This window comes from Vitis riparia, chromosome 12, assembly GCF_004353265.1.
Source record: "Vitis riparia cultivar Riparia Gloire de Montpellier isolate 1030 chromosome 12, EGFV_Vit.rip_1.0, whole genome shotgun sequence".
NCBI lineage: Eukaryota > Viridiplantae > Streptophyta > Magnoliopsida > Vitales > Vitaceae > Vitis > Vitis riparia.
Genome location: NC_048442.1, coordinates 19,273,328 through 19,300,581, shown reverse-complemented (window position 1 = coordinate 19,300,581; position 27,254 = coordinate 19,273,328). Strand labels below are relative to the sequence as shown.

The 27,254-nt window shown below is 34.3% G+C and overlaps 3 protein-coding genes across 6 annotated transcripts in view; 1 reads left to right on the top strand and 2 right to left on the bottom strand.

The window, feature by feature from the left end:
* The window catches only part of LOC117926292 (phospholipid-transporting ATPase 2), a 36,568-nt gene extending 27,289 nt beyond the window's left edge, over positions 1-9,279 (top strand). For 2 of the 4 annotated variants that reach the window (XM_034845377.1, XM_034845378.1), the window contains 7 exons: positions 4,593-4,746; positions 5,364-5,481; positions 5,626-5,799; positions 5,986-6,037; positions 7,587-7,714; positions 8,118-8,268; positions 8,670-9,279. In XM_034845377.1, coding sequence (XP_034701268.1) covers positions 4,593-4,746; positions 5,364-5,481; positions 5,626-5,799; positions 5,986-6,037; positions 7,587-7,714; positions 8,118-8,268; positions 8,670-9,005 — 1,113 coding nt within the window. In that variant the 3' untranslated portion in view covers positions 9,006-9,279. Of the gene's footprint in view, positions 1-4,592; positions 4,747-5,363; positions 5,482-5,625; positions 5,800-5,985; positions 6,038-7,561; positions 7,715-8,117; positions 8,269-8,669 lie in introns of those variants that run through there. The other 2 variants (XM_034845379.1, XM_034845380.1) reach the window with 2 other exon arrangements.
* Positions 9,280-10,708: 1,429 nt separating this feature from the next.
* Positions 10,709-12,268, bottom strand: LOC117926293 (zinc finger CCCH domain-containing protein 2-like). The gene has a single exon (XM_034845381.1). The coding sequence runs from the start codon at positions 12,105-12,107 to the stop codon at positions 11,025-11,027; it is 1,083 nt and encodes a 360-aa protein (XP_034701272.1). The 5' UTR covers positions 12,108-12,268; the 3' UTR covers positions 10,709-11,024.
* Positions 12,269-14,742: 2,474 nt separating this feature from the next.
* Positions 14,743-17,725, bottom strand: LOC117927219 (probable protein phosphatase 2C 58). The gene is made up of 5 exons (XM_034846668.1): positions 17,600-17,725; positions 16,098-16,346; positions 15,694-15,970; positions 15,317-15,471; positions 14,743-15,115 (listed from the first exon to the last, which is right to left on the bottom strand). Exons 1-5 carry the CDS (start codon positions 17,630-17,632, stop codon positions 14,978-14,980), a joined length of 852 nt encoding a protein of 283 aa, XP_034702559.1. The 5' UTR covers positions 17,633-17,725; the 3' UTR covers positions 14,743-14,977.
* Between the last annotated feature and the right edge of the window lie 9,529 nt (positions 17,726-27,254).

The following is a 27,254-nucleotide window of genomic DNA, read 5'->3' as shown; positions in this document are numbered from 1 at the left end:
ATCCCTGTTGTAATCTTTACATTCGTATAAGTAAAATTTCAATTTTTCCACATGGAATTAGAGCAGGTTAGAGTTCTGCTCTAGGTTTGTTCTTTTGGTCTATTCTTTTTTGGAATCTGATGGCCTTCATTGCCCTCTTGCCCGCCTTCATTGTGAAGACTTTCTTTTCTTCTCTTTGCTCTGTCTTATATATATTTTCTCTTTGAAAAACTTGGCTTCAATTGCCTAGCATCATCCTCAGATTTCTGTTTTTTGCTACCCATAATTTTTTTCTACACCAACCTGTGGCATTAATTGCCAGACTCACCTTGCTTTAGCCCTTATTGTTGTTTATCACCTTGTCCATAATCATGGCTGATTCATCTTCTTTCCAAACCACAATCACGGCCTCATCAAATACCCAGCCTATAAACACTGCCTTTACTTTTCCTACTGAGAATGCTAATTCCCAAATCACAACCTGCAAACTCAATGGCCACAATTTGCCAAGTTATTCATCAAAAGCAAGAGAAAGATGGGCTATTTGTTAGGGAAAGCTTCCATTCCTAAGGATGATGATCCTAAGTTTGAGACATGGGAAGCTGAAAATTCCGTGATCATGTCTTGACTGCTTCATTCTGTGCAGCCAGAATAAACCACTTCTCTTCCTTGGAATGGCTAAGAAGATTTGGGATACTGTGACTTGGTCATATTTCAAGATGGGATAAAGGATCATGTTTATGACTTAAAGAATCACATTCACTCTATGTAGTAAGGATTGTTATCTGTGATGGAGACAATACGTTAGAAGGATTATGATTAGAATTGGACCACTATCAACAGTTCAAATGGAATCAACTGCCAATGCTGTTCAACTGCAGAAAATAATTGAAGAAGACATGATTTTTGCCTTCCTAACTAGTTTAAATCCTGAACTAGATCAAGTAAGGGTTCAAGTTCTAGGCAAACATCCTTTTCCCTCATTGAAAGAGGTGTTTGCCTATGTATGTGCAGAAGAGAGTTCTTGGATTGTGATGTTGGAAAAACCATCATGGAAAATTCAGTCTTGCAATTCCCAAATCCAATAATTATTCTGCATCAGAGAAGCAAGAAGGAAGGAGACCAAATGAAAAGGACACAAGGCAGTGTGATTTTTGCAACAAACCTCGATACACACAAGGGGCCTGTTGAAATCCTCATGGAAAACCCTCTTCCATCCGGAAAACTGGTGGAAAATGAGAGAAGTCTGGCTAGAAACAAAATCAGGTTTTTTCAGTGGAGTGTAAGAAGAAAGAAACTTCTATGGGCAGAAGAGTTTGGAGGATTCAATAAGAACAACCAGAAAAATTAAAGGCCTTCCTAGACACGTCTATGTGCTCCTATGGTCAGCAAGGTGATATCTCTAAAGGCTTAATTGATTTTTCAGATTGTTGTCCTGACCCTTAGATCATTGATTCAGGGGCCTCAAACAATATGACTGGATCTTCCCATTTTTTCCCCAACTATCTACCTTGTGCAGGAAATAAAAAAGTTTCCTACCAGTACGAGTGTTCTATTGCTGGACAAGTATTGATTCCCTTGACCAGAACCATATGCTTAATCTGCCCTACATGTTTCTAAATTGACATGGAATCTGGTTTCAATAACAAAGCTTACCAAAGACCTAAATTGCTCATCAACTTTTTTCCCTCATCCTGTTCATAAGAATTAGGAAATGGGGGAAGATGATTGGGCATGCTAAGGAAAGTGGTAGGCTCTATCATTTTGAAACCAATGGTGGAAATTTCAATATCTCAAGCATGGCTTGTTCAGTGAAAGAATCAAATATCTTGCTCTAGCACCAAAGGCTAGGTCATTCTTCATTGTCTATTATGCAAAAGATGTCTTCCTCTTTTGATTTCAATAAATTATCCTTTCATTGTAAAGTTTGTGAAATAGCTAAACATCATCGAACTACTTTTCTATCAATAAATGAAAGATCTTTGGTGCCTTTCAGTCTCATTTATATTGATGTGAGGAAAATCTAGAATTCCTAATATCTTTGGTGCAAGATGGTTTGTCATTTATTGATGATTGTAGGGTAATAGGGGTTTATCTTCTCAAACACGATTCTGAGGTTAATAAAATTTTCCCCATTTTTCATAAGATGATTTATAATCAGTTTGGAAAAAAATTCCACATTCTTCATATAGATAATGGAAAGGAATATTTCAATAATGAGTTGATTTCTTATTGCCAAAAAGAGGACATCATTGTACAGTCCTTATGTATACTCACTAACAAGATGGAGTCGGGGAGAGGAAAACAGACATTTGCTTGAAGTGGCTAAAACCCTAGTTTTCCAAATGAGAGTGCCAAAAACATATTGGGGGGAAGCTATTTTGACAGCCACTCAATTAATGAATAGGATACCCTCAAGAGTTCTCGATTTTCAAACTCCATTGGCATATTTGAGTCATTTCTTCCCCTCATTTAGAAACTTTGGGAATCTTCCTCCTAAAGCATTCGATTGTGTCTCTTTTATTCATTTTCATAGCCAACACACACACACAAAATCAATCTTGATTCTAGAGCTCAATTGTGTTTTCCTTGTCGATTCACCTACATAAAAAGGGTACAAATGCTATCATCCTAATAGGAAAAAGGTTTATCTCACCATGGATGTCAATTTTGTTGAAAATCAACCATATTTCTCACACTTATCTTGAGGGGGAAAATATATATATATGAAGATAAGGATACTAAATATGTTCTGCCTTCATAAATAGTCTCTACCAAATCCAGATTCTGATTTTTCTTCTTAAGTCTCTCATTACATTTGAATCATTGTTCATACAAGAATCTCTCATTTCAAAAACCAAACTTGATTCTATTGTTCCAAGGGTGGACTTGCCATATAAAGGCCGATAAGTTGTCTGCACTCAAGGTTTACTCAAAGGAAGAAAAACCCCGTCATGGACCTGATGCGTACTCAACCATTAGAATGGGACTAGATAATGTTGATCCTACTTCAGTGGACTTAAGTGCTTCCAATAATGATTTGTTTCTCCCTATTGCACTTAGGAAAGGGAAAGAACATGTACTTAGTACCCCATATCCAATTTTTTGTCAAATCATAAAATATCTTCTCCTTTTAAATCTTTTCTCTCTTAATTGTTCACCATAGAAATTCTTGAAAGTGTCAAAGAGACCCTTAATATCCAAATTGGAAAGAAGCTATGTTGGATGAAATGAAAGCCTTAAAGAAGAATGAAACATGGGAGATAGTAGATTTGCTTAAAAGGAAGAAGCCTGTAAGCTGTAAACGGATCTTCACAATCATGCTTAAAATTGATGGATCTTTAAAGAGATATAAAGCTAGGTTGGTGGCCTGAGTGTTCACTCAAACCTACGGGATGGATTACTAAGAAACTCTTTCTCGAGTAATTAAAATGAATATCATTATAATTTTAATTTCTCTTACTACTAATCTAAATTAAACCTTGTTGCAATTTGATGTAAAAAATTCTTTTTTCCATGGAAATCTAGACCAGTAGGTCTACATGGAGATTCCACATGGTTTCATTGATGGATTCGAAAGGAAAGTGTGCCGACTCAAAAGGTCATTGTATGACCTTAAACAATCCTCTAGAGCTTAGTTTGACAGATTTTCCATGATGAGGTTTGGATACAGACAAAGTCAAGGTGATCATACACTTCTTATTAATCAAAAGGTCTCCAAATAAAGTTGCTGCTCTAATTGTCTATGCGATAAGAAGTGACCAAGATGAAATTGAAAATTTAAAGCAATACTTAGCTTGTAAATTTGGGATCAAGGATTTAGGAGGGATATTTCCTTGGAATAGAGATGACATATGAATAAAATTCAAATTTCTGCACACACGGAGGAGAAAAAGGATTATCATTGTTGATTAAGCATGACTGTGCAGAGCTTTGTTCTTCCAAAAGCTATAACATTTGGACTAATTTATTAAAATATGTCTGTTTTCCTTTACAAACTGATGATGCCTCTCAATATGTTTTTCTCTTTGTTGGTCTAGAAAATTGATGCTTATAATGGGTGCAAAGTATAGTGGATATGGTGAAACAATGTATATTGTTGCTGAAGATCTTTAAAACTAAGCCAGTCCCTAGATTTTCTTTCTTTGGATATAGCATCTTCTATATAGGTTGTTTAGCAGACCTTGGTAGGATTTTGATTCTTACTGGTTCCTCTATTTTTATACTGAGGAGAGAAGTTGACCTGAGATTGGTTTCTTTCTTTCTTCCTTTCTTTCTCTCTCTCTCTCTTTCTTCTTCTTCTTTTACTTATTGTTTTGTATTTTTTTTTTTTTAAATTTGATTGGTAAATAGTATGATATGTATAAAAGGCTCCCAACAGAAAATGGGGCACAATCCTCAGTAACTGAGAGAGGATTCTAATAGATGTGCTGTTCTTGTTTACCAATTGCCAAACCTAGCATTCCATTACAGAGCAGTTGACAATACAATGGTTCTATTGCTTTATTAATGCAGAATAACACTTCATACTTGCTTCTTTCATTTTTAGGGTGCAGATGATAATTATGACAATGATTTTTATTACTTTGTTAATATAGAATAACATTTTGCAGCTTGTGGAGATCTTAAAATCATGCGATTATAGAACATTGGCTATTGGGGATGGTGGAAATGATGTGAGGATGATACAACAAGCTGACATTGGCGTCGGCATTAGTGGGAGAGAAGGATTGCAGGCAGCAAGGGCCGCTGATTATAGTATTGGGAGTAAGTTATACCAGATACTGCTATGTTAAGTTAGTTATTTACTTAAATCAGAGTTCGGAGGTGTGGCTGCGGTGAAACAAGAATTTCTTTTCTTCTAGTTGCTACTGACATAGATGCTTTTGCGACCATCCCCATCTCTATTTCCTTCTGATGAATTGTGCTATTTTAGCTTTGCACTGGAGAAATTGGAATCCATAGTGAGAATTTTTCTGCTTGTTTGAAATTTAAAACTATCTCTAGGGTGTATTCTTTAATTTATAGCCTATATTTTCAATTATATGTAGATGTAGGGATGTAAAGTGAGCTGTGGTCATACCTGGATTTCAGGCCCTCATAGGCCTTCCACCAGCACAAGAGTTCAGGCCTCAGTCCTGGAAGGGAAAAAAGGAAAACTTCTGGGAGATGAAAGGGGATATAAAATGGTTGTAGGGAAATGGGAAGAAAAGAACACTAGATTGGAAGGGGGACACAGGGGTGCGTGGAAGAATTAAAGATGTTACTTTCTGACATGTTCAGCTATTGTATGTGAATATGCATGACTTGATCCTTTAGTAGATTTTCCACCTGGTGGAGATGTACCAAATATTCATTTTTACATTACTTTCCATGCATTGCAGAGTTCAGATTTCTGAAAAGACTAATACTTGTCCATGGACGGTACTCGTACAACCGTACAGCGTTTCTGTCCCAATATTCCTTTTATAAGTCGTTACTGATTTGTTTCATCCAGATCTTGTGAGTCTCCTACGTTATGACTCTTATTTTTCAATTTCTCCCTGTTCTGTTCTTCTAAAGAATTATTGTCCTAAAATCTTATGTGCATTAATTTTTTTCCCCTTTGTCTTCTTGCTGATGTACTAACATTAGACACCCATTCAGTTTCTCTTTTATTTCAGGTGTCTCTGGAACCAGCCTTTTCAATTCTGTCAGTTTGATGGCTTATAATGTTTTCTACACTAGTATACCTGTTCTAGTCAGCGTCCTTGACAAAGATCTTAGTGAAAAAACTGTGATGCAACACCCACAAATTTTATTTTACTGCCAAGCAGGGAGGTTGGATTGCTATCCTTTTTATCCACCTTATTTGTTTACATTTATATTTAAAAGAAAAATTAACAGCTGTGTTTTTCATTTGTAAGAGTTACTGCTTATGGATTATTGAACCAGGCCCTTTGCCTTATCAGGCCAACATTATTCCATGTTAGTCATTGAACTAAATCAGTATCATTCTTGAAACAGGCTTCTTAATCCTAGCACATTTGCTGGATGGTTTGGGCGGTCTCTGTTTCATGTGAGTCCCTTTGATTATTTAGTATTTTCTGTATTATGCTATTAGAATCTTACTCATTTTTTTAGCTTTCAAGCATTTTAATTGAAATGCCTGAAATGATTCTCTTGGAAATAGAAATGAAACCTAAGGTTATTTTGAAAATCCACAGGTTTTTTAATGAGCTTCACTTATGTTAAACCTCATCATATTTTGTGACTTTTGTATTCTATATTTATATATTCCTTAAATCTTGTTTAATTATAAGTTCAATTACCAGGGAAATTCTGGTTCAACAAGATTTTAATGTGATCCTTAAAATTGCGGGTGGTGAGCTGCCATCCTTGACTTTGAGGAATGTCTGTGTCTTTACCTTCCTATTCCTTTTCAGGCAATCCATTAAAGTTCATTGAATCCCCTCCCACTTTGGGTCCACCTAGCCCACATCTGCAGCATATATCATATGGCCATTTAAATACATTTTTGTCCCATTACAACCCAATGAACACTGAAATGACAATGGGATAAATTATGTTTGCCCCCTTACAAACCCAATGAACATTGAACAATGGGATTGGGGTTGGTGTGGCCTAGGGTCGAGAAGTTTTGTGTTAGATTTATGGGTTAACTGTATAGTTAATGTTCACCCTCTACGGAATTGTGGTTCAGTTTAATTGAATCTAACTTAACTGAAGAACACTGCGCTCTTTTTCCATATTGTTGTTTACCAGAGTAAATGGGAGTATTGGCTTCCAATACATTTCCAATCTTCTAAATTTTGCTCTATTTGTTGTGTTTTCTGACAATTTTTGGAGTTCCATGTGAATGATTGGAAGAGACTATAATAGGAAGGGAGGGTGCTAATATTGGACTGACCTCTGATGTTAAGATGTACAGGGATTTAGAAATGGACTTTCTAGTCTGAGGTGCTGACCTATGGAGGTGATATTTATAAAATGGTTGAAGCATGCAGTGTGAAGTTTGGGAGGGTGCTAATATTGGACTGACCTCTGATGTTAAGGTGTATGTACAGGGATTTAGAAATGGACTTTCTAGTCTGAGGTGCTGACCTATGGAGGTGATATTTATAAAATGGTTGAAGCATGCAGTGTGAAGTTTGAGGGTCTCCTCCTAACTCTTATAATGATAGTAGTAAATTCATCTTTAAAATAATACAAAACTGAGCTTTAAAGGGGGATGAGAAACTACAGAGGAATGCTTCGAGAAGGAAATTCATAGAAAATTTATCAAGTTAATTTTTCTTTGTTTACAAAATTTTAAAGGTCAGTTATCCAACAGGCATGCACTCTTCTGTTTTGCAGACATTGGGAAATATTATTATGTTCTACAGTCAGATTTAGATTATTGTTACGATTGTTGTTGAGTGTTAAATAACATTTCAAGAGTCAACTTGGAGTTTACGTTTGAATCCAACATCATGCACTCATCTGGTTACATGCCTGTGCCTAAGGGTGCAACCAACAAAAGTTTTTATCTAATCAGTCATTTGGTTGCTCTTTTAAATTTTTTCCTGTTATTCTGTTCCAGATTGCTGACTCAGGATGGTTTGCAGGCAATTGTTGTATTTGTAATCAGCATACATGCATACGCCTATGAGAAAAGTGAAATGGAGGAGGTATCAATGGTGGCACTCTCTGGGTGTATTTGGTTGCAGGCTTTTGTTGTAACAATAGAGACAAAGTACGTTTTTATATCATCAATTTTGTTTTTGGGACATGTTATTGACTTTAATTAGAAAACCTCATCCTAACCAGCATCATTATGGTTCTCTTAATTTCCTTTAATTTTGATCCCAGAAGAGAGTTGGGAAAAAGGATAAATAATGATCTTTTTGCTTTCTTTGTCAAGAAGGCAGTAAAGAAGCATTCATGGTAGTGATGTTGAACTGGGAAATTTAATCCCTAGTGAAACACTATTGAGAAAATCATTGTTTTCTTACATAACAATAACCTCAAAAAGTTTCTACCAAACTGTGAAGCGAAGAATTTCCACCACTTGATATTCCAAAACCTTGACTTGCAACAAAGTGACCTAAAATTAATCAATATGCTTTAACAGCTATACTTCTGTTTGATGCCTGCAGTTCCTTCACGGTTTTGCAACATCTTGCCATATGGGGAAATCTGGCTGCCTTCTATATCATCAACTGGATTTTGAGTGCTGTGCCGGCATCAGGGCTGTACACAATCATGTTCCGGCTGTGTACACAACCATCTTACTGGATAACCATGTTTGTAAGTTGATCTTCCCATTTTATGCACTTTTTCATTTCTGGAATGTCAGGTGCAGCTCCTCTCTAGATACGACCTCTGATTCTTTAGGTGATTAATTAAGCATGACCCATTGAATGATTGCTGCCCTTGCAAATCCCCTCAATTAGTTAGAATCTCTTGGTCCTCTGGTTGGGCTCTTCAGATAAATCAGGTCACCGACAACAATACCAGATGAAAATAATGGACTGCATGTATTTTATCTGAACTTTGATTAAGTGGTCTTGCTTTCTGTTTTGAAGAATTAGAAAAACTATCCTCTGATAACCTGGTGCTTGGTGAACTGATAAACCTGAAAGCCAGCTTGTATAGGAGAGGTATTGGGCAAAGCTTATACACTAACGGAAATTGTCCTTCCATTGCAGCTCATTGTGGTAACAGGAATGGGTCCAGTACTGGCTATAAAGTACTTCCGCTATACATACAGACCAAGTAAAATCAACATACTTCAGCAGGCTGAACGGTTGGGTGGGCCAATCTTGTCACTGGGAAATATAGAGCCACAGCCAAGATCCATTGAAAAAGATGTTTCTCCATTGTCTATTACTCTACCCAAGAATCGGAATCCAGTATATGAACCTCTTCTATCAGACTCACCAAATTCTACAAGAAAGTCTTTCGGATCCGCAACCACTTTTGATTTCTTCCCATCACAGTCTCGGTTGTCTTCAAGCTACTCAAGAAACTGCAAGGACAACTGAGTCATATAGAAGTCATTCAGCGGCTTACTTTATATGGAAACCTCTACTGTAAGTACAATATATTTTTAGGTTATATTGCAGATTTATTTGCACAAAACAAAACAAATAAATGCCACCACAATCATAGAAATCCACTTTTGGGTTTATTTTTACTCCATTGTATTAAAGCTAGTATCTTGCTTTCAAGTTAAAATGTACTGTTTCCTAGAAAATGTAATGGAAAAATATAGCCATTTCAAACAATTTTAAACCACCCAAATATAGTGGTTCACCTCGGATCGTGTGCTAATGTGCAGTCACTCTCACCTCTTATTGTGTGCTGTGTGAAGGGAACTAGTGTGCTAATGTGCAGTCACTCTAGCATTGTCCAATTCAGAATTAGATCCACATACATGGAGGGGTTTGGGGCCCTGTATAAAGAAGACCTTAGTGCTGGTGGCAGCCATACATTTGGGTGAATTGGGTCACAGGCCTAAGGGCAAGTATGGGGCTCTGGCCCTTGAAGAGCATTGAATTTCAATAAATGGACATTGTGAGTGAAGATATATCGGGCCATTGGAGGGGCAGGTGGGGGGACCCCAAACACTAGCAAATGTCACTTTAGCATGGGCTGCTCCCCTTCTCCCATGCCATTCCTTGTGAATCTGTGACCATCACCCACCTAACCCTGCACTGCACCAAACCCTACCAAAGAATCATTCCAAACACAACCTTATGGTCCCTATCCCTACCATCCTGGCTGTCATACAGATGAGCACCCCTCCTAGGAAACATTTGCAATTTATAAAAAATGTGCAATCATACATTGGTAAACCATGCCATCCCTCTTGTGTGCCACCATGCTTTGATTCTCATCCACTGAGCCCCATCATGCATGCTTGAGTTCATCATAGCCATCAGTCGGTGGTAAATGATGGGTTCATCATTATATATCTGTATGGTTTTTTTAGATGCTTGTTAGAGGTCCAAAGACATGTTAAGAGTGAAAAAATAGTTAGGGTAAGACAACAGGCAAGAGTGAATTAATTGCCCAAGCATTTACCTTGATTTTGATCTTGACAGGTGAAGTTGAAATCTAAAAAATAAGTTGGCAAAGGCTCCAAACCTAACCTATGGATTCATGCGATTGGGCCGCCAAAAGTTTAGACTCACCTACATCTGCAGGTTAAAAAGGGGAAAAGTGTGGTAAATAATATCATTGACACACTTTAGTCTACTGCAGATTGCTGAGTGGATAAAGCAAAGGCTTCCTCAAAGCTTTCACTTCAATTTGTGCTTTCACTTTAGGCAAAATGAACTTGTACGTACACTTTGTGTCCCTCAGACAGTCAGACAACAACAATGGGGCTCCAAAGAAAAAGAAACTTGTATCTCACAACAGTCGGTCAGTCTCACTCTCTTGTTATTATCCCATCCTTTTCCCTTGTTAAAAATAAAACAATCTTCCCCATATCCAAATCACATGCTGTCCAAGCCTCCATTGTCTTGCATGTTTGCCACATAGCCATTGCAGATCCGCCAGATGCCAACTATACCATTCTTTTCCCCTTTTACTATTATTATTATTCTTACTACTTTGAAAGAAACAAGCTCCCGGGTACAATATCAATCAGCACCTCTCCCTCTTTTTTGTTTTTCATACATTGGGCATCAAAATAATTGGGTCTATTAACTCAAAATTATTATCATTATTAGACACTACATGAGGAAAAAGAGAGAATTAACATTATGAACTCATGATTTTGTTTCCATTTCAATTCACAAAACAAGATCACATGTTCTTCCTCCACTTCAAAGGGACTTGGAAACTCACCACCGAAAAAAAAAAAAAAGGAACAGGAACAGCAACGGAGAAAGCAAGAATGTTACACCAAATCATACATATATACAGACTGGTTATATATATGTATGGGGCTGGTGCAAGACTCCATATATACATCTTTTCATCTTCTTCGACCTTTCTTCACAGCCATCATCTTATTGGTCTGTTGGTTTTGTTGTTATCTGGGACATCTTCAACTACATCAACAGATCGTTGACCCACCCAAGATCAGGACAAGCCCAGCTGCCATTTTCACTACTGAGCTTATCCTCAATGGAGCTTTTGCTCGAACAGTCTCCATTGAAAAAATGCCTGGACCCAGAAGCATTGGGGATTGATGGAGAGAGAATGAACTGCTGATGATCTTCACCGGCGAAACAAGAGTCGACCAATGGGTTGGTATGTTCGGGTGAAGCTTCGTTGATGTTTATGGCTTCCAAAGAGCTCATCAGCTCCGCAACAACGTCCTTGTTGTAGCTCAACATTACATGTCGAAATTGGCTCATATTACTCGAATCTAGGCTTGTTGAGCGATCATTGTAACGAGAAATTGGAGAATATGTGGGGTTCACCGGAGACAGAGGGGGAGACGGCGACGCCGGCGGCGAAAAATGGGACGTGCCCATTAAGGTAGAAGTGGGAGAAGTTGCAGAGTGGCAAAACACGCAGCAATGGTTCAGAGGCGAGAACTTTACATCTGGGGTTCCATTGGTTTGTGAATGCAAAGGCAATACCCGAAGCTGCTTACGGGAATGAGCGAAGAAACAGACCTTTCTCTTACAATTCTTTCCATCTTTGCAGGCCTCAGTCCTGTAACGAGCTGGGTGTAGCCAGCACTCGAAAACCCCATGTGAAAACTCGCAGTTATCGCCTCTACTACACCCACCTCGCCGGTACTCCGAGCACACAGTCCCTGAGTAATGGTACCTCCGGGGGTCCCTCCTGCGAGCCTTCTCCCCGGGATGAGCAAAGGGACAATCAGTCCAGTCGTGGCTGCGGCTGCGAGTGCACCGGCGAACCTTAAACTCAAACATCCGAAAATGATCTGACGAATAAGGGTCGGACTCATCGTCGTCGCCGCAGTTGAACGGCAAGAACTTCTGAAAGAGGGTCTCTCCAGCCGCACCGAGAGCCTTGGGGGAGTCGGAGAAGATATCAGAGCTCTCAAGAGAGTTGGCTCGGCGGCTGAGAAGCTTTCTGGGCGGAATATCAATGGTTTTCTTGTTGAAGAGTTGGTGGGAGAGGAAAAACTTGTGTTGGTCAGCAGAAACCCCACTCATGTTGAAGAGACTTTCACATAAGAAAAAGTGTTGGAAAAATTGACAAATATATAAGAGTCGAGTGAAAGAGGAAGGAAGGAAGAACGAGATATGTTTGAGGGAGAGGAAGCAAAGGGAGGAGGTGTTTATAGGGCGGTAAGGAGAGGGAGAGAGAGAGAGAGAGAGAGAGAGAGGATGGTGTGAAGGGTATGGGCAGAGAGGTATGCGTGGCTCGATGGCATTAGGGATGAGCATGCAAAATTGGGTATGTGGCACCTCCACACATCATGCAGCCCTACCATTTCCTAAGCTCTTCCTTTACATAACCAAAAAGAATTTCTGTTTAGGTATTGTTTGGATGTGTGACATGGGGCCTCATGCTTTTGTATCTTTGCTTCTCTCTTATGCCATATCATTCCCTTTAATTTTATTTTTAAAATGTATTTTTCCCTGTATCCATAATAATTTCTTGAGATGGATTGTTGGACATTTTTCTAATTCTAATTTCATGACAAAAATCAAATTTAGTTTATACATTTTGAATGGAATAAATACTTTAGTTTTCATTTTTATATATTTTATTTAAAAAAAATTAGTTACTTCTATATAAATATATTAACTCTTATAGTAAAATAAAAATAAAAATTAGTGCATAAGTTATTTTAAATAATTTTTAAAAACCATTCACTTCATAAGGTAAGTGTTAAACAATTTTTTACTATATCACCATTATTTTTTATTTAAAAAAATGGAAAACAAATATAAAAAATAATTTTATAAAAAATCAGTTAATATTTAATAAGAAATAAAAATGGTTTTAGTAATAATTTACAAAAGAAAATTGATTTTTAAAAGAAATTCATAGTAAAAGTTGCATTAAAAATCACTTTAAATAGATTATTCAAAAATTTTAAAGTGGGTTTTAGAATTTTTTTTTTCAAACTTTTCAATTTAATTTATAAAATATAAGAGTCATCACCTGTGATAAATTTAAAATCTTTTATTTATTTAGAGCTTATAAATGATTAAAATTTGCATTATTTCACATGTTACTGCACATGCACAACACTCTCAATGGATTGATTTACAAATAAGTCCATTGTGGTAGTACAAAAGGCAATAGAGGATCATTATTGTAGATTCTTTGTATTTTGTAAATAACTCTTCAAATAATTAGAGAGAGAGAGAGGGAGAGAGGGAGGGAGGGAGGGAGAGAGAGAGAGAGAGAGAGAGAGAGAGAGAGAGAGGACGTTGTTGGAATATTTGGGCAAGTGTGAATGGGAGTTTTGCAATTGATACCACATTCTCCACCATGATTGAGAGGTAGTGGGCCTTCTTTTTATCTTTGTGAATCACTCACCTTCATGTCTAAGCTAATGCCACCATTATTATTTTCAACATGCCTTAAACAGAAACCTCATCATTTCTCCATTTGGGTCTATCCATCTCCATTTGGGTTTATCCACAATCAAATCATTGTTTTTTTTTTTTTTTTTTGGTTTCTTCTCAACACTTGTCCTTTTTTTTTCAACCTCCTCCTTGAAATATGTGAAATTACTAGATAAAATAAGAAATTATATTTGTTACCACTCTCAATTTTTTTTTAAATATTATATAGTTTCCTTCAAATTCAATTCCATTCACAGCTTTATTTGACCTAGGGTTAAAAGAAAAGTGGGGTGTAAATGCCTAGTATAATAAATAGAAGAGTTGGAGTAGGTTAAAAGGATATAAATGATGAGGAGGCCCAATGGCAATAGCAATTGGAATGGAGTCTAAAAGCAATGTTGGGCTTTTGTCCATTTATGCACAGCCTCCCACCTTAACTCACACCTCCTATCATCCCAAAGTCACTTTTGCTTCATTTGTTTGTACTCTCTACCCTCATTCCAATCACAATTATCCCTTGTTCTCCATCCCATTCCTTTCCCTCCTCAATTGTTTGTACTCTCTACCCTCACTCCAATCACAATGATCCCTTGTTCTCCATTCTATTCCTTTCCCTCCTCAAAAATCGATGGCAGTGACATCCCGCATCAGGTAAGAGAAAAAGTTTTTGACATTATATATGTAGTGAACTTTTTTTAATTATATTAATACATTTAAAATCATGAGGATCAATTGAACCTAGAATAGATAATTTTGATATGCAAGGAAATGGTTGTTACATCAATTGATCTTCTTCCACATCAGTGCACCCTAACTTCACCATGTTTGCTAGAACCCTTTTTGCAGGATTACTTCAGATGATTCAACTAGATCTATTGGGTGTAGAACAGATAATATCGATAAGGGAATAGGTTGTTCCATTAATCCATCTTCTTCCACTTTGCAACGTCCACCCTAACTTCACCATGTCTGATGGAACCCTTTTTGCAGGATTAGTTCAAAAGATTCAACTATGAAAAAGGATAAATGAAAATATTAAGCAAATAAGCATATAGCCATAAAAATTGTGACCCCAAAAGGTAACAGTTCATGAATTCTGGGTTGATCATATTTGCAAAGATTGAATATGAAATTGCTGTTTTTATCCCACTGTCATCAAACTTATCATACAACAGATAAGCCAGATTGGTCTATGCATTACCCTGTTTGGTTGGGTGGAAAAAGGAGAAAGGAAACAACAGTTTGATATTGATTTCTATGATCTAAATGACTGAAAAACATTCCTGGGGCACTTCACAAAATCATTGCTCTCAACAAAATACAAAGAGTTTCAGGAGAAGATTGATGGCTACTTATGTGTACTTGTACATACAGTAGTGTTGCTGCAAATTGTAACAATCTCTGATGCTAACAGGAGGAACAAATTTATATCTAAAATACACAAACATATAGCAACTAGTCTTCCTTCAAAGTAAAACAAAGCTCAAATTTCCCAAAGAAAGTCACTGAAACTTTACTACAATGCAGGAGATATCATCCTTGCTTTTCTTAGAAAGAGCCTCGTCAGTCAATCGCTTTGCCGCTGACTGAGCATCCTTTATGTGTTTGATGCAATCCACCGCCTCCTGGTTTGACATCACCTGCTCCAGAGATTGACAAAAAGGCCAAAAACAGAGAATTTCTCAGTAACATTTTAGACTGTTAGAAACCCAATGACGACTGGAAATAAGATGAACAATTTTGTTATTTTGTAAATTTTCCAAAAGTATAGTATCTTATATTAAAGGAAAATGGAGTAGAAATAAGATGAAGGTGGGAGCCAATGTTGGAAAATGACCAACCTTCCATAAGCCATCACTTGCCAGAATAATGCACTCTGTTCCAGTAGTTATGGGCTCCACTGCCACATCTGGTTCTGAGCTAAGGTGTAGCTTCAAGCTCTTATCACCAAATGCCCTTGCCACTGCAAGTTGTCCGTCAACACGTGGTACATCACCTGAAAGCATCAACAAAATTGTTTGAACTTAGTTCTTTCTTCCTTATTTTAGTATAAGATTAGGAAGAAATCTTGTTCAGCCATATCCAGACCTAGACTTGAGAGGCTATTTTGAAAACCTAATTTAGTGGTTTGATGATTATTTTCCTAAGCAAGTGCAAGAGCTTCCATGTATAATAATGCAATCTTATTTAAATAGTTAAAGAATGTGTGTTACATCACCTGGAAGGTTTGATACAAAACCACCCCGCCTTTCAATCATCGTTCTTTCCTTGCTTGGCTCATGATCAACTGATAGCTGTTTAGCCTCACCATTCTTGCATATAACAGCCCGAGAATCTCCCACATTTGCCACTACCAACCTCTCACCATTGATTAGTATTGCTGTTACTGCAGTTGACCCTCCTCTTCCCAAGTACAATGATTTGTCCAGTATCTCAATGTCAGTTTTACGGTAAGCTCTCTTTATAGCATTCTCTGTTTCAGTCCAGAAAGTATGCTGCTTGCAGCAAGTGACAAGTGAGATTGATCCAAGGAAAAGTCCAAACTCATAGGAAGAAATTCGAAAGGAAAAAAAAATTGCAGAGTGCAGAAACACCATTGCTAAAATCAGTACTATATATTACCTCCTTCAGAATATTGTCAAACAGATGAGTTTTCAAGTAATTTGAAACATCATGGCCCAAATGCCCATCGAATATTCCAAATAAACCCAACTCATGGTCTTCCACTTGCTTGAATTCAGAAACCAAACAATCTTCCATTTCATGATTTGATTTGCCTTTCACCAAGTGAAATCCATGTGTTATATGCTTCGACATCTTGCTTTTGCCTTTCCCCGTGTCAGCTGTGGATGAACCTAACCCAACCTTCACCTAAATAGAAAAATTTAACCACAAAAACCATGATACAACAGTTAGTACTCATACACTTCCCAGAATATTCTTGTGACACCGAAAATCTCTTCTTCCTTATTATCTATGAGTCTATTCATCAAGCAGGTAGAGACGGTTTTACGACAAAAGATCTATGCTACTCATTTTTAATCTTTAACTAATGTTCCAAAACAAGAACTTCATAATACTCCTCTATAGTAACAGAGAAGTTTCTTCCTGTATCAAGTTGGAATTGCCCTGGTCTGCAAATATCACAGGACCTACACACAACATGATTTTACAAATCAATACATGGAATTCAATGCTTTCAATGTGTTCCATCATCCATGTCCCAAGGTCTTTAAATATAGTGGTTGGCTGTCACGTGGGCATTCTAGATGATGAGCAATGAAAAGGAAATATATCCCAATACATTAAATTTCACTAGAAAATCATGTAGCAGATCAATCCTCAAAAGTCTACCCAAATTTCATCATCTTCATACAATCAATCACAAATGATGATGCTGTCCAGTAAGGGGTGTTTTATTTTCTTTTCTTGTCTTTTTGTATGAAGGGATTTTGGTCCAATAAATGTCTTACAACTACCATGACTTTGAGCAGCAGTATGCATTAACTACAATTTCTTTAATTACTTTTTCAAAGAAAGTGAACCTACTTGTCATATAAGGATGAGTTTGCTTACATCAATCTTTGCTCATCCCCTTATAGTTCAATATTTTATGCTCCATTCTATGAAAACAGATGAGAAACCCCAACAGGTAGATAGCAATAAAGAACTGCTAATTGACAAACTGTCCACATTTTGATTTCAAATGGACAAATGACCTAGTGGCAGATGCTTGTGTTTTTAATTGAAAACAAAAATGGTCTGTACAGTATAAAGCAAACCTAATCCCAACTTTATTTTCTTGGATGACTTTGGGATTAACATAACTACAGGAATCTAGACAGAAAAACTTCCATAACCTTCAAAGAAACATGCTTTTCACCCCATTGATGCCAAACCCAATACCCAGAAGGCCCCAAGATTTTGTGTCTGGCTCACCATCTCCCTGAGAATTATGAATCAAACCCACAACCATTTCCCAAAAAACACAGTGAATCCTAAGCTTCTACATCATCAAATCACTATATATTCTGTTGGGCCATATCAAACAATAACAAAAACAATAAGCATATATATATACAGAGAGACAGAGAGAGAGAGAGAGAGAGAGAGAGATTAATTACACTGATCTTCTGGAGAATTTCCCTTCCATTCATGATGGAGACTTTTCCTGAGAGAGTTGCAGAGATTTCGATTGAAATATGAAATATACACAAGCTTTGAAGGGAGAGCTGGCTTGAACTTGAAGAGGGAGAAGACAGGCGCGCGTATATAGAGGTGGATTGACTTTTGAACACGTGACAGGCCGGTCACTTTAAGGCTGCGTTGCTGTTTTTTTAAAAAATAAAAATAAAAAAATAAAATAAAAAAGACGCGTTTTGCCGACGACTTTTCTTCTCTTTCAAACTTTCATACTTTAATTTTTGAGTAGAAAATGTTTATATTTGGGACATGATGGTGTGGTGTTGCTTTCACATGATTTTGAGGTTTATGGCCATGATTAAGTCTATCTCACCCCCTTATCTTCTCATTTTCTAACCACCTTTTTCAGGCTTAATTTTTTTTGTTTCATTTAGGAAAGTTGCAATATAATATTTCTTACTATACTTGAGTAGAATAACGAGTTAAATTCATATAGTTATTAGCTATTTCATAAAAGATAAATTTAGCAGATCTACCTACTACATGATGATTAAAGATCTATCTTAAATAACTATCAATAATGAAGTATCAACAATTTTATAGTAACATATTAGTCAATTAAGATGTTCAATTGGTCAAGGACAAATATCGGGATGTGTGGTGAAATACATGATTTATCTTAAATAACTATTAAATGAAATATCTACGATTTTATAGTATTGTATTAGTCAATTAAGATGTTCAATTGATCATGGGCAAATATCGGGATGTGTGGTGAAATGCATAATCTAGGATTTAATGACTCATGATTGTATATCCTAAATTACCTCGTGCTAATTGCATGAAGTTTTCAAGGCACTCTCCAAATTGTTTGATTGTTCATCCAAAAAAAAAAAAAATTATAGTGAAATATGGAACAAAAAAAAAATCAAATATGAGACTATTTCCAAGGTATTTAAAGTATGATTGGGAAATCGATGTGACATATTTATAGATATTTTAGGCCTAATTCATAATTTGCTTGAATAAGATGCTAATAAAAGAATGATGAAATTCCATTGTTTATTATTGATTTAGTATATCTGATCAATGTTATGCCCTTGGTTAATTTAAAAAATGAGTTTAATATTTTGAAAAGAAAAAAAGGTATAGTTTTAAAAAATGGTTTAGTGTTCCTTAACTTTTTAAAAAAATGTTTTCTAATAATTTGCAAAATAAAAATTTATTTGAAAATTTAACCTATTTTTAATTTGCTTTTAATATTTTTAAATATGTTTTAAAAATAATTTTTATGTGGTGTTTTATTTTTAATCATTTTATCATATTTATATAATTTTTTTTAAAAAAATAGTTTTTAGAAAACAAGTAAAAATAACTAAAAGATGTTTTTTTGAAATTGAAAAACAATTTTTGATTATCAAATGTGCTTCCTTAATTTTTTTGTTTTGGAAAACAAAACCGTTCCTGAAATAGTTGCCAAACATATCCAATTAGGCCCATTTAAAAAAAAATATTAAAATAAGAAAAACAATCTTTTTCAACAAAAATTCTCTCCCACAATGTTTTAGCCTATATTTGGTTGTTGAAAAATACTTTAAAAACATATTAAGAAAAATATTTTTTTTCATATTTGGTTTCATTACAAAATAAATAAATAAATAAAATATAATTATTATTTTTTATAAATTCATGCATTTTAAAATTATTTTAAAATAATTTATTAATTTTAAATTTACCTTTTATTTTTCTTAACTTTTATTTTTCTTTCATTTTTTTCTCTCTATTTTTTTTCCTCAAATTTTTCGGGAACAAACATAATCTTAACATCCCTTTCATATCAAAACATTTCAAAAAAAAATATACAAAAGATGTTCACAATTAAAAAAGTAAATAAATAAAAAATAGAGGTGATTTTTCCACTTTAGGGATTATTTTACTCCAAATAATTTGATATGTTATATTTAAAAAAAAAAAATGTAATCACACATTAATCGTGAAAGTAAAAGTATTATAAAAAATTGATATGACCCACATTTTATTTTTACCTTTTCTCCAAAAAGCTAACCCCATACTTAAATTTAGCCCACATGATTAAAGTCGACCCTTTTTAACTTTATTTCTTAGCCACTCATCCCATTGTTTCCTTTTAAAAAAAAATTTTAAATAATAACAATTTTTATATTAAACATAATAACTTTTAGTAATGATTTTAAAATTTATTTAAAAAATCAATATATCTAAATTTAAATTTTTTAAAAAATATAAGATTTTTTTTTTTTTTTTTCCAAAAAAGATGAATGATGAATGATAAATGATAACTTAGGATGGGATTTGTGAAAGAATTGAATGGAAAAGGCAGAATTATTGATAAAGAAAGGTGACAAAAGTTGAAATCATGGAGCCACAAATGTACAAGTACAACTACTCCAATGGATTAAAGTAGCAACGTGGTCTCCTGTTGAATAGGAAGCCAACTTGGACCGTCCCATGCACATACATAAATAAAGTTGGTTGGGCAGGTTGCATACAAGGTTTCTTTTTATTTTATTTTATTTTAAATTTTTAAATAACTTGGCCACCTTTAATGCATATTAAAAATTCTATAGGGTTTGTTTGGACCCAAATTCAAAATTGTGTAGAGCTATGAGTTAAAAATCGTGTTCGAAGTTTCCAACTACCACAACTCCTTATCCTGCAGATGACACTAGACACTATGGTTGGGGGTTTCTACTTGGAAAATAAAGGTATGTTTGGTTGTTGTTTTTGAAAACTGTTTTAAAAAAAAGTTTTTAAGAATAGTTTTTTATGTTTTCAAAAATAAAAATAAATTGTATTTAGAAACTGAATTTTGGAAAATAGTTTTTGTTCTAAAAAAAAATCATGTTTGGTTGAGTTAATAAAAAAGTTTTTTAAAATAAATAAAACAAAAAACATGTTCGAAAGCTATTTTTTTAATTAATAAAATATTTTCTTCTATTAATTTGATATTATAAATATATAAATAATTTTCATATGCATAATTCATTCAAATTTAAAAAAATTATTCAATTTTGAAATTTTTACATCAGTTATAATTTGCTTAAATAAATGATGACTTTATAACCATGTGTAAGTATATTAATTTCAATAATTTAATGGAAAAAAAAGGTTCGTAGATGGGGGTGTGGTGGTTAGGTGGAGCTCACTTTTGTGGAAATATAAAAAGTAGTTATGAAAACACAAAAAGAATGAAGAGAAAATACGAAAAACAATCTATTTTTTTAAAAATGAAAACATCTTTTTATTATTCTCAAAAAAGTGGTTTTTGAGAACATGGAAAACACAAAAAAAAAAAAAAAAAAACAAAAAAAAAACAAAAACACACCCCCTTCCCCAAACAAGTTTTTTGTATTTTTTTGTTTTCAAGAACAGAAAACAGTTCTTGAAAATAGGAACGAAATAGGCCTTAAGGCATTCTTTGGTAATTGTTTTGAAAAATAATTTTTAAAAATAGTGTTTAAAAATTATTTTATGATGTATTGTATGATAAAAGTTTGTTTAAGAATCTGAAATGGTTTTAACTTGTTTTAAAAATTTAAAAATTTGTTTTAAAAATAATTTTTATGTATAATGCTTTATATTAAATCATTCAATATGTATACTTATTTTTTAAAATAATCATAAAAAAATAAGTGAAATCCATTCAAAACAACTAAAAGATGTTATTTGAAAATATCTTGTTTTAGAAAATGGGTTTATGATTGCTAAATGCTTTTTTTTTTTTTGAAAAACAGAAAACTGTTCTAATTAAACAGACTCTAGGTGCTTACAAACTATAGTATAAATTTTCATAATTTTAATTCATCGGTGTTTTGACTATACATTATTCAAATGAGTTAATTTCATTCAATTCCTCCAAGGTTTTAGTTAAATATACTTAATCTCCATTAATTTAAAATTTTATCTAATGTCTCTTTTATTGTAAGTGAGATTGGAGGTATGTAAAAATAACAAATAAAAAATATATATAAGAGGTATTTGATAAAATTTGATGTCAATGGAATTGTGTATATTTAATCAAAACATCCATCGAAGCTAATGAAATTAACCTTTATTTAAATTAGTATATTTTAATTAGATTGTATAAGTTTTCCTTAGGGAGAAAATTTGTGTATATAAGAAATACTTGAGAATGTTAAGTTACCCGGAGTTAACGAGGAAAAAAAAAGGGAAGAAAAATGCTAATACAAGAAAATATTTAGAAGAAATCATTTTTTGATGTTTGAATACTAGAAAAATAAAAAAGAAATTCCATCAAATAAAATCATTCCATTTTTATTTGTCATAGACAAATTGCATATCAAATTAATACCTTTTGGGATCATTTCAAAGGCAACAAGGCAAAACACAACCTACCAAGTCAAAGAAGATAAGTATTTGAATAACCTTCGCATTTAAAAAAAAATATTTAAAATATTTTATATTTTCATTTAAAGTGTTTTTCTTTAAAATGTATTTTTCAAGAATAATCTATTAACATGATGATTAATATTTAAACATCTGATTTTTCTTTAAAATATATATATATTTTTTGGCATAATTATAATAATTTTGGATCAAAGACGGTAGGCGTGTGTGCACAGTGATTTGAATTCGCGGTGTCATCCATGATCCAACTACTGAAAAGGCGGCTGCTGGTGGAGGATGATAACATGGGAAGGGGATAAGGCTGAAAAGGGCATGGCCATGGCCACGCTAACGTCGGATTCTGTATAACCTGTAAGGCTGCTACGTCATGGATACTACTGAAGGCAATCACACGTGTCAATAATTATTTCAGGAAACCATGTCAAAGATGACAACAAATTAATTAAGAAAACCTTAATTGTTGCATTAGTCTAAACAAAGTTCCCTCTTGATTTCCTGCTTTCTCTGACCTTTCAATATTTCTTGCGTGAGGGTTAGAAATGAGGAAATTTATCAAGTGATGGTGCAAGGATTCAACCTATGGTTGAAAATCTTCGTTCACGTCAAAGTCTAATTATAAGAATTTAAGGAACTTGAGAAATATTAGAAATTGCCGTTTGGTTAAGTTTTTTTAAATTTATTAGGACTTGTAATTTAAGTATGAATGAGAATAATGGTGTGAATATGATTAGTGTATTTTTTTATATATATAAATATAATTTTTTTTTTAATGTTGATGGAGAATCGAATCAAATAAAATATTCTTTTGGTATAGGAAGATTAAGGAAGATGCAAGGCCAAAGGATCAAAACTAGAATATTGAGGAATATATAGAATACCAAGAAAGTTATAAAATTGTCTACATTGATATAATATTTTGATATCCCACATTGAATGAGGAAAAAATTATTGGCATTATATATATATATATATATATATATATATATATATACGGACTTCTACCTCGAGGATTTCTTTGGGCTTTGATGGATAATATCTATAAGATTAGGAGTGGTCACTTCTTCTCTTATATAGATGCAACGTCCTTATTGTGTTCCATGAGATTGTAGAACTCTTCTTATACAGATACAATGTCTTTGTTGTGTTTCATGAGATTGTAAAACCAAACAAATAAACACCCTTTATGAGACCAAATAAACCTCTACATCGGAGTTGAGGATTTGTTCTAATACCATTTGTAACGATCTGCCTCCAACCTTGTAGATATTGTCCGCTTTAGGCCCAAAGGGGCCCTCACGGCTTTAAAACATGTTTACAAAGTTAAGAGGATCTTATACATATATATCGTCAGAAACTTTTTCCTTTATACGATGTGGGATATTACAATAAAACGAAAAAAGTTATTAACATTATATATGTATAAACTCCTCTTAACCTTGTAAAAGGGTTTTAAAGCTGTGAGAGCCCTTTTCGGCTAAAAGTGAATAATATTTATATGGTTCAGGGTGAGTCATTAGAAATGATATTAGAGTCGATCATCCACCCCGATATAGGGGTTTATTTGACCTTGTGAGGGGTGTTTATCTATTTGACCCCACAATCCCATTGGGCACAATGAGAACGTTGTGTCTACATGAGCAGAGTTATGATGTCCCACATCAAATAAGAGAAAAAGTATTAGGATTGAGCCCCTAAAAACAAGACATGATGTAACAAAAATAGACTTTATTGTCTTTTTGCTTTCTTTTTTATGCATTAACATTGATTTGAACATTCAACCCATATCATTTGTATTGTATATGACTTAGGTGCATAAAGAGTTGTATAAATGATATAAGTCATGGACTTCTTACAAGATGACAAGTAGTTCATGGTTAGTTCATGAATTTAGACAATCCAATAGAGATAGTAGTACACTACCTCCCAATTGGAAGGATAACTTGTCTTAATCGTTAAGATGTGTTTCTTATGATAAGTGCACTAGTGTGTATGGTTATATATTAGACAAGACCTTTGATGAATCATGGCACAAGGCTATCTAGTTGTCATAATTCACCAAGCTACTATGTTTCATGGACTCTCAACTTTGAGAGAATATTAAACCTATGTTAAAGTCAACAAGAGGCTTTGACCTATGAGTGAAACTTTAATGTGGTCATATATCCTTACATATTCGAGCACTATTGATGAAGGTTGGTGACAACAAGTATTCTCAATAGAGACATCATGTTATCTCATGAAATTGAGATAACATGTTCCCTTAGGTGATGTAAAGAACATGTGATCATGAAATTTATAGTTGTAGTAATTTAAGTGAATTTTGACATATGCTCCTTGGAGTTAGAGCCTATTAATTGATCATAATAATAAGAGGATTTGTAACTCAAGGATTAAATAGGTAATCTTGATGAGTTGATAGTATTACCATATTAGATTATGGACACCAGTTCATGAAGAGTTTGCATGCAATGGATAGTAAGTCATAGACTCAAGCTTTGTCTCGTTGTAATTTCTGTTCAGAAACCTTGAATTACTCTGGTCCCAAGCCCTAGATTATTAAGGTGCATGAAATCTTATTCAAAAAAAAAAAAAAACACGTAATATATTTAGAGATTAGTGTCATACCAGTGATTTGGATGTTCCCAGATTGAATCCTATCGGTATAGAATACTTTAAAGTTGCTATAGATCTCGTAAACTCAAGGATCTTCTACTTGATGACTCCTCATTAAGTCTAGGCATTGAGATGGTGGAGATATCGGGATTGGAGGCTAAGGTTCTTCTTTTGGACTACAAAGAGAGAATGGTAAAACTGAACTTGAAATCCTAACCCTTTAGAGGTATATTTGTAAGTTTCTTACTAAGTTTAAGTAGCTTGAGCCCACAATAGGTTTGGGTCACTTAATCTAGCTAATTGGAGCCAAAATATGTGCTCTAATGACACATATTCGATATGATTTGTGCACCAAAGAACATTCAAATCACCCAACTTGACCTAAATCAATGCTAAGGCCCTAGCCATGAGTTTAATCTGTACTTTGGAGACTTATCTCAGGTTCAAGGGAAGAAAATTGTGCAAATTGAATGACTTTAGATTATGAAAGATCAAGAAATGGCTAAATGAGGAAATAAGTGAGTCAAGACTCATTGAACGTAAGGAAAGGCAAAACGAGGATATCATGAGGTTCGAAGATGATAAATGACCATTATGGAGTAAGAAAAAAGGCAAGAAGGCATGGGAAATGAGGCATGAAGCAAGATTTAGCTGCATGGAAATTTAGAACTCAAAAATCTGATGGCATTATATACTCTGACTTTGAGGACAAATTTAGAGCACTTTATGGAGTCTATTATATACATACTATATATTGTTTCGAAGCTCAGGAAGTCAGAAGTCCAACGCTTCAAACGGTTTGCAAATCGGAACTGAAATGAAGAAGTTATGGCTATTTGAAGACAACATCACCAAGCTGGAGGGTCATTTCGAAATAATTTCGAAATTCAACTTATGAATTCGAAATCCACTTCGAAATGACACCAATTTCGAATTCACCCACTGCCACTTTGATGTTCCACCTCCTCTACCCCAGGAATTGCATCTATTCAACTTATGAATTCGAAATCCACTTCGAAATGACACCAATTTCGAATTCACCCACTGCCACTTTGATGTTTTGCCTCCTCTACCTCGGGAATTGCATCTAAAGCACTCCATCCGCCCTAGGTGGACCCCACACGCTAGAAATCACCATTTTATTATTATTTTAATCATTTTTAGGAAATTATTTTGTAATGAGTGGCCAATGAGAGTGTGCCACATGTTAGGTAATTGAGGATATTATATAAACTCTCTCAATTCTAGGTTTGAGGAATCTTGGATTTTTTTCTGGAGAGTTTGACATTGAAGGTGGAAGAAGATAAGAACTTTGGTTTGTTTTCTTTTTCTTCTTCATTGAATATATTGTTTTTAGTTTCTTTTTATTCAAATTCTGGTTTTTTACCCTATTATGGATTGTGAATGTGACATCACCCCCATGAGAGGCTAAGAGCCAACTTGGGGTTTGAAGCATGAAAACCTAAGGGCTAGGAAACCTATAGGGACAATGGGTAAATTATTATAACAATGAGATTAATTATTGGTTGGGTGACAATTTATCATTTTTTTTATCCTATCCTTGTGAGTTCGTTTAGGGAATGATACGGTAAGTTATTACTTGATACTAGTGATTCTTGGTAATTCTTGATCATTAGTTATCCTCGTCTTACCTACCGTTATTTGCCCCTAAACAAAGCTATAAGGAATAAGAAGGGTTAAAAAACCAAATCTTAAATTGATAATCAATCTCATTCATTTGATGGTTTTAGGAATCTGTTTTAAAAAGGAAAAATTAGGTTTCGGATGCAATTTTGAGTTATAGAACTCAACTTGATCGCGAGCGGCCAAGGATCCCAAAACCCTAAGATCATATTACTTAAAATACCATTGTTTTCTCTAATTTCTATACCCTAGGTTGGATTGTGGAAAACTCCAAACTTGAATCAATTGAATTTAAAATCAATATTCATTTTTTTTATTAATTTAATTTCTTTTACTTAGTTTCACATTATTCACATATTGTTTTTCATTTAAGGATTTAAACAAAAACAATTCATTTATTCTAGTATTGACAATTTTCATAAGTCAGTCCTTGAGAATGATACCCGGAGTACTACAAAAGTCGTAGTGACTCTTTCTCTAGTTTTTCTTGACCAGAGTTACTACGTAAAAAGACGTATTTTGGTACAATAGAGAATTTCGGTCATTAGCCCAAAAACATTGATAATTAATTAATCAACCCAACAAGACTCCAATTAATCAATTAGCCAAATCTAGAAATATCACTTACTTATCCTCGTGCAACTTCATGAAATTACCAAAATGCCCTTATGCACACAAATGAACTAAAAAATCATCAAACCCTTGTAAACCATGTCATCAAAGAATATGAGCTCCAGCGATGAGACCCATAAAATATTATTAGCTCCCTCAAAATCTAATTTTGAAGTTGATTCAACATCTCCCTATGAAGAATCAACTGCACTCTAATACCCTATGTATATTACAACAAGACACCAAGTGCTTGGGTCTATTATTTGTTATCTATTGTTTATAATCTTCTCATGAACTAGTCATTCGTTGTCTAATAAGGTTAAAACTATCAGTCTTTCAAGACTACCTCTTCAAACCTTA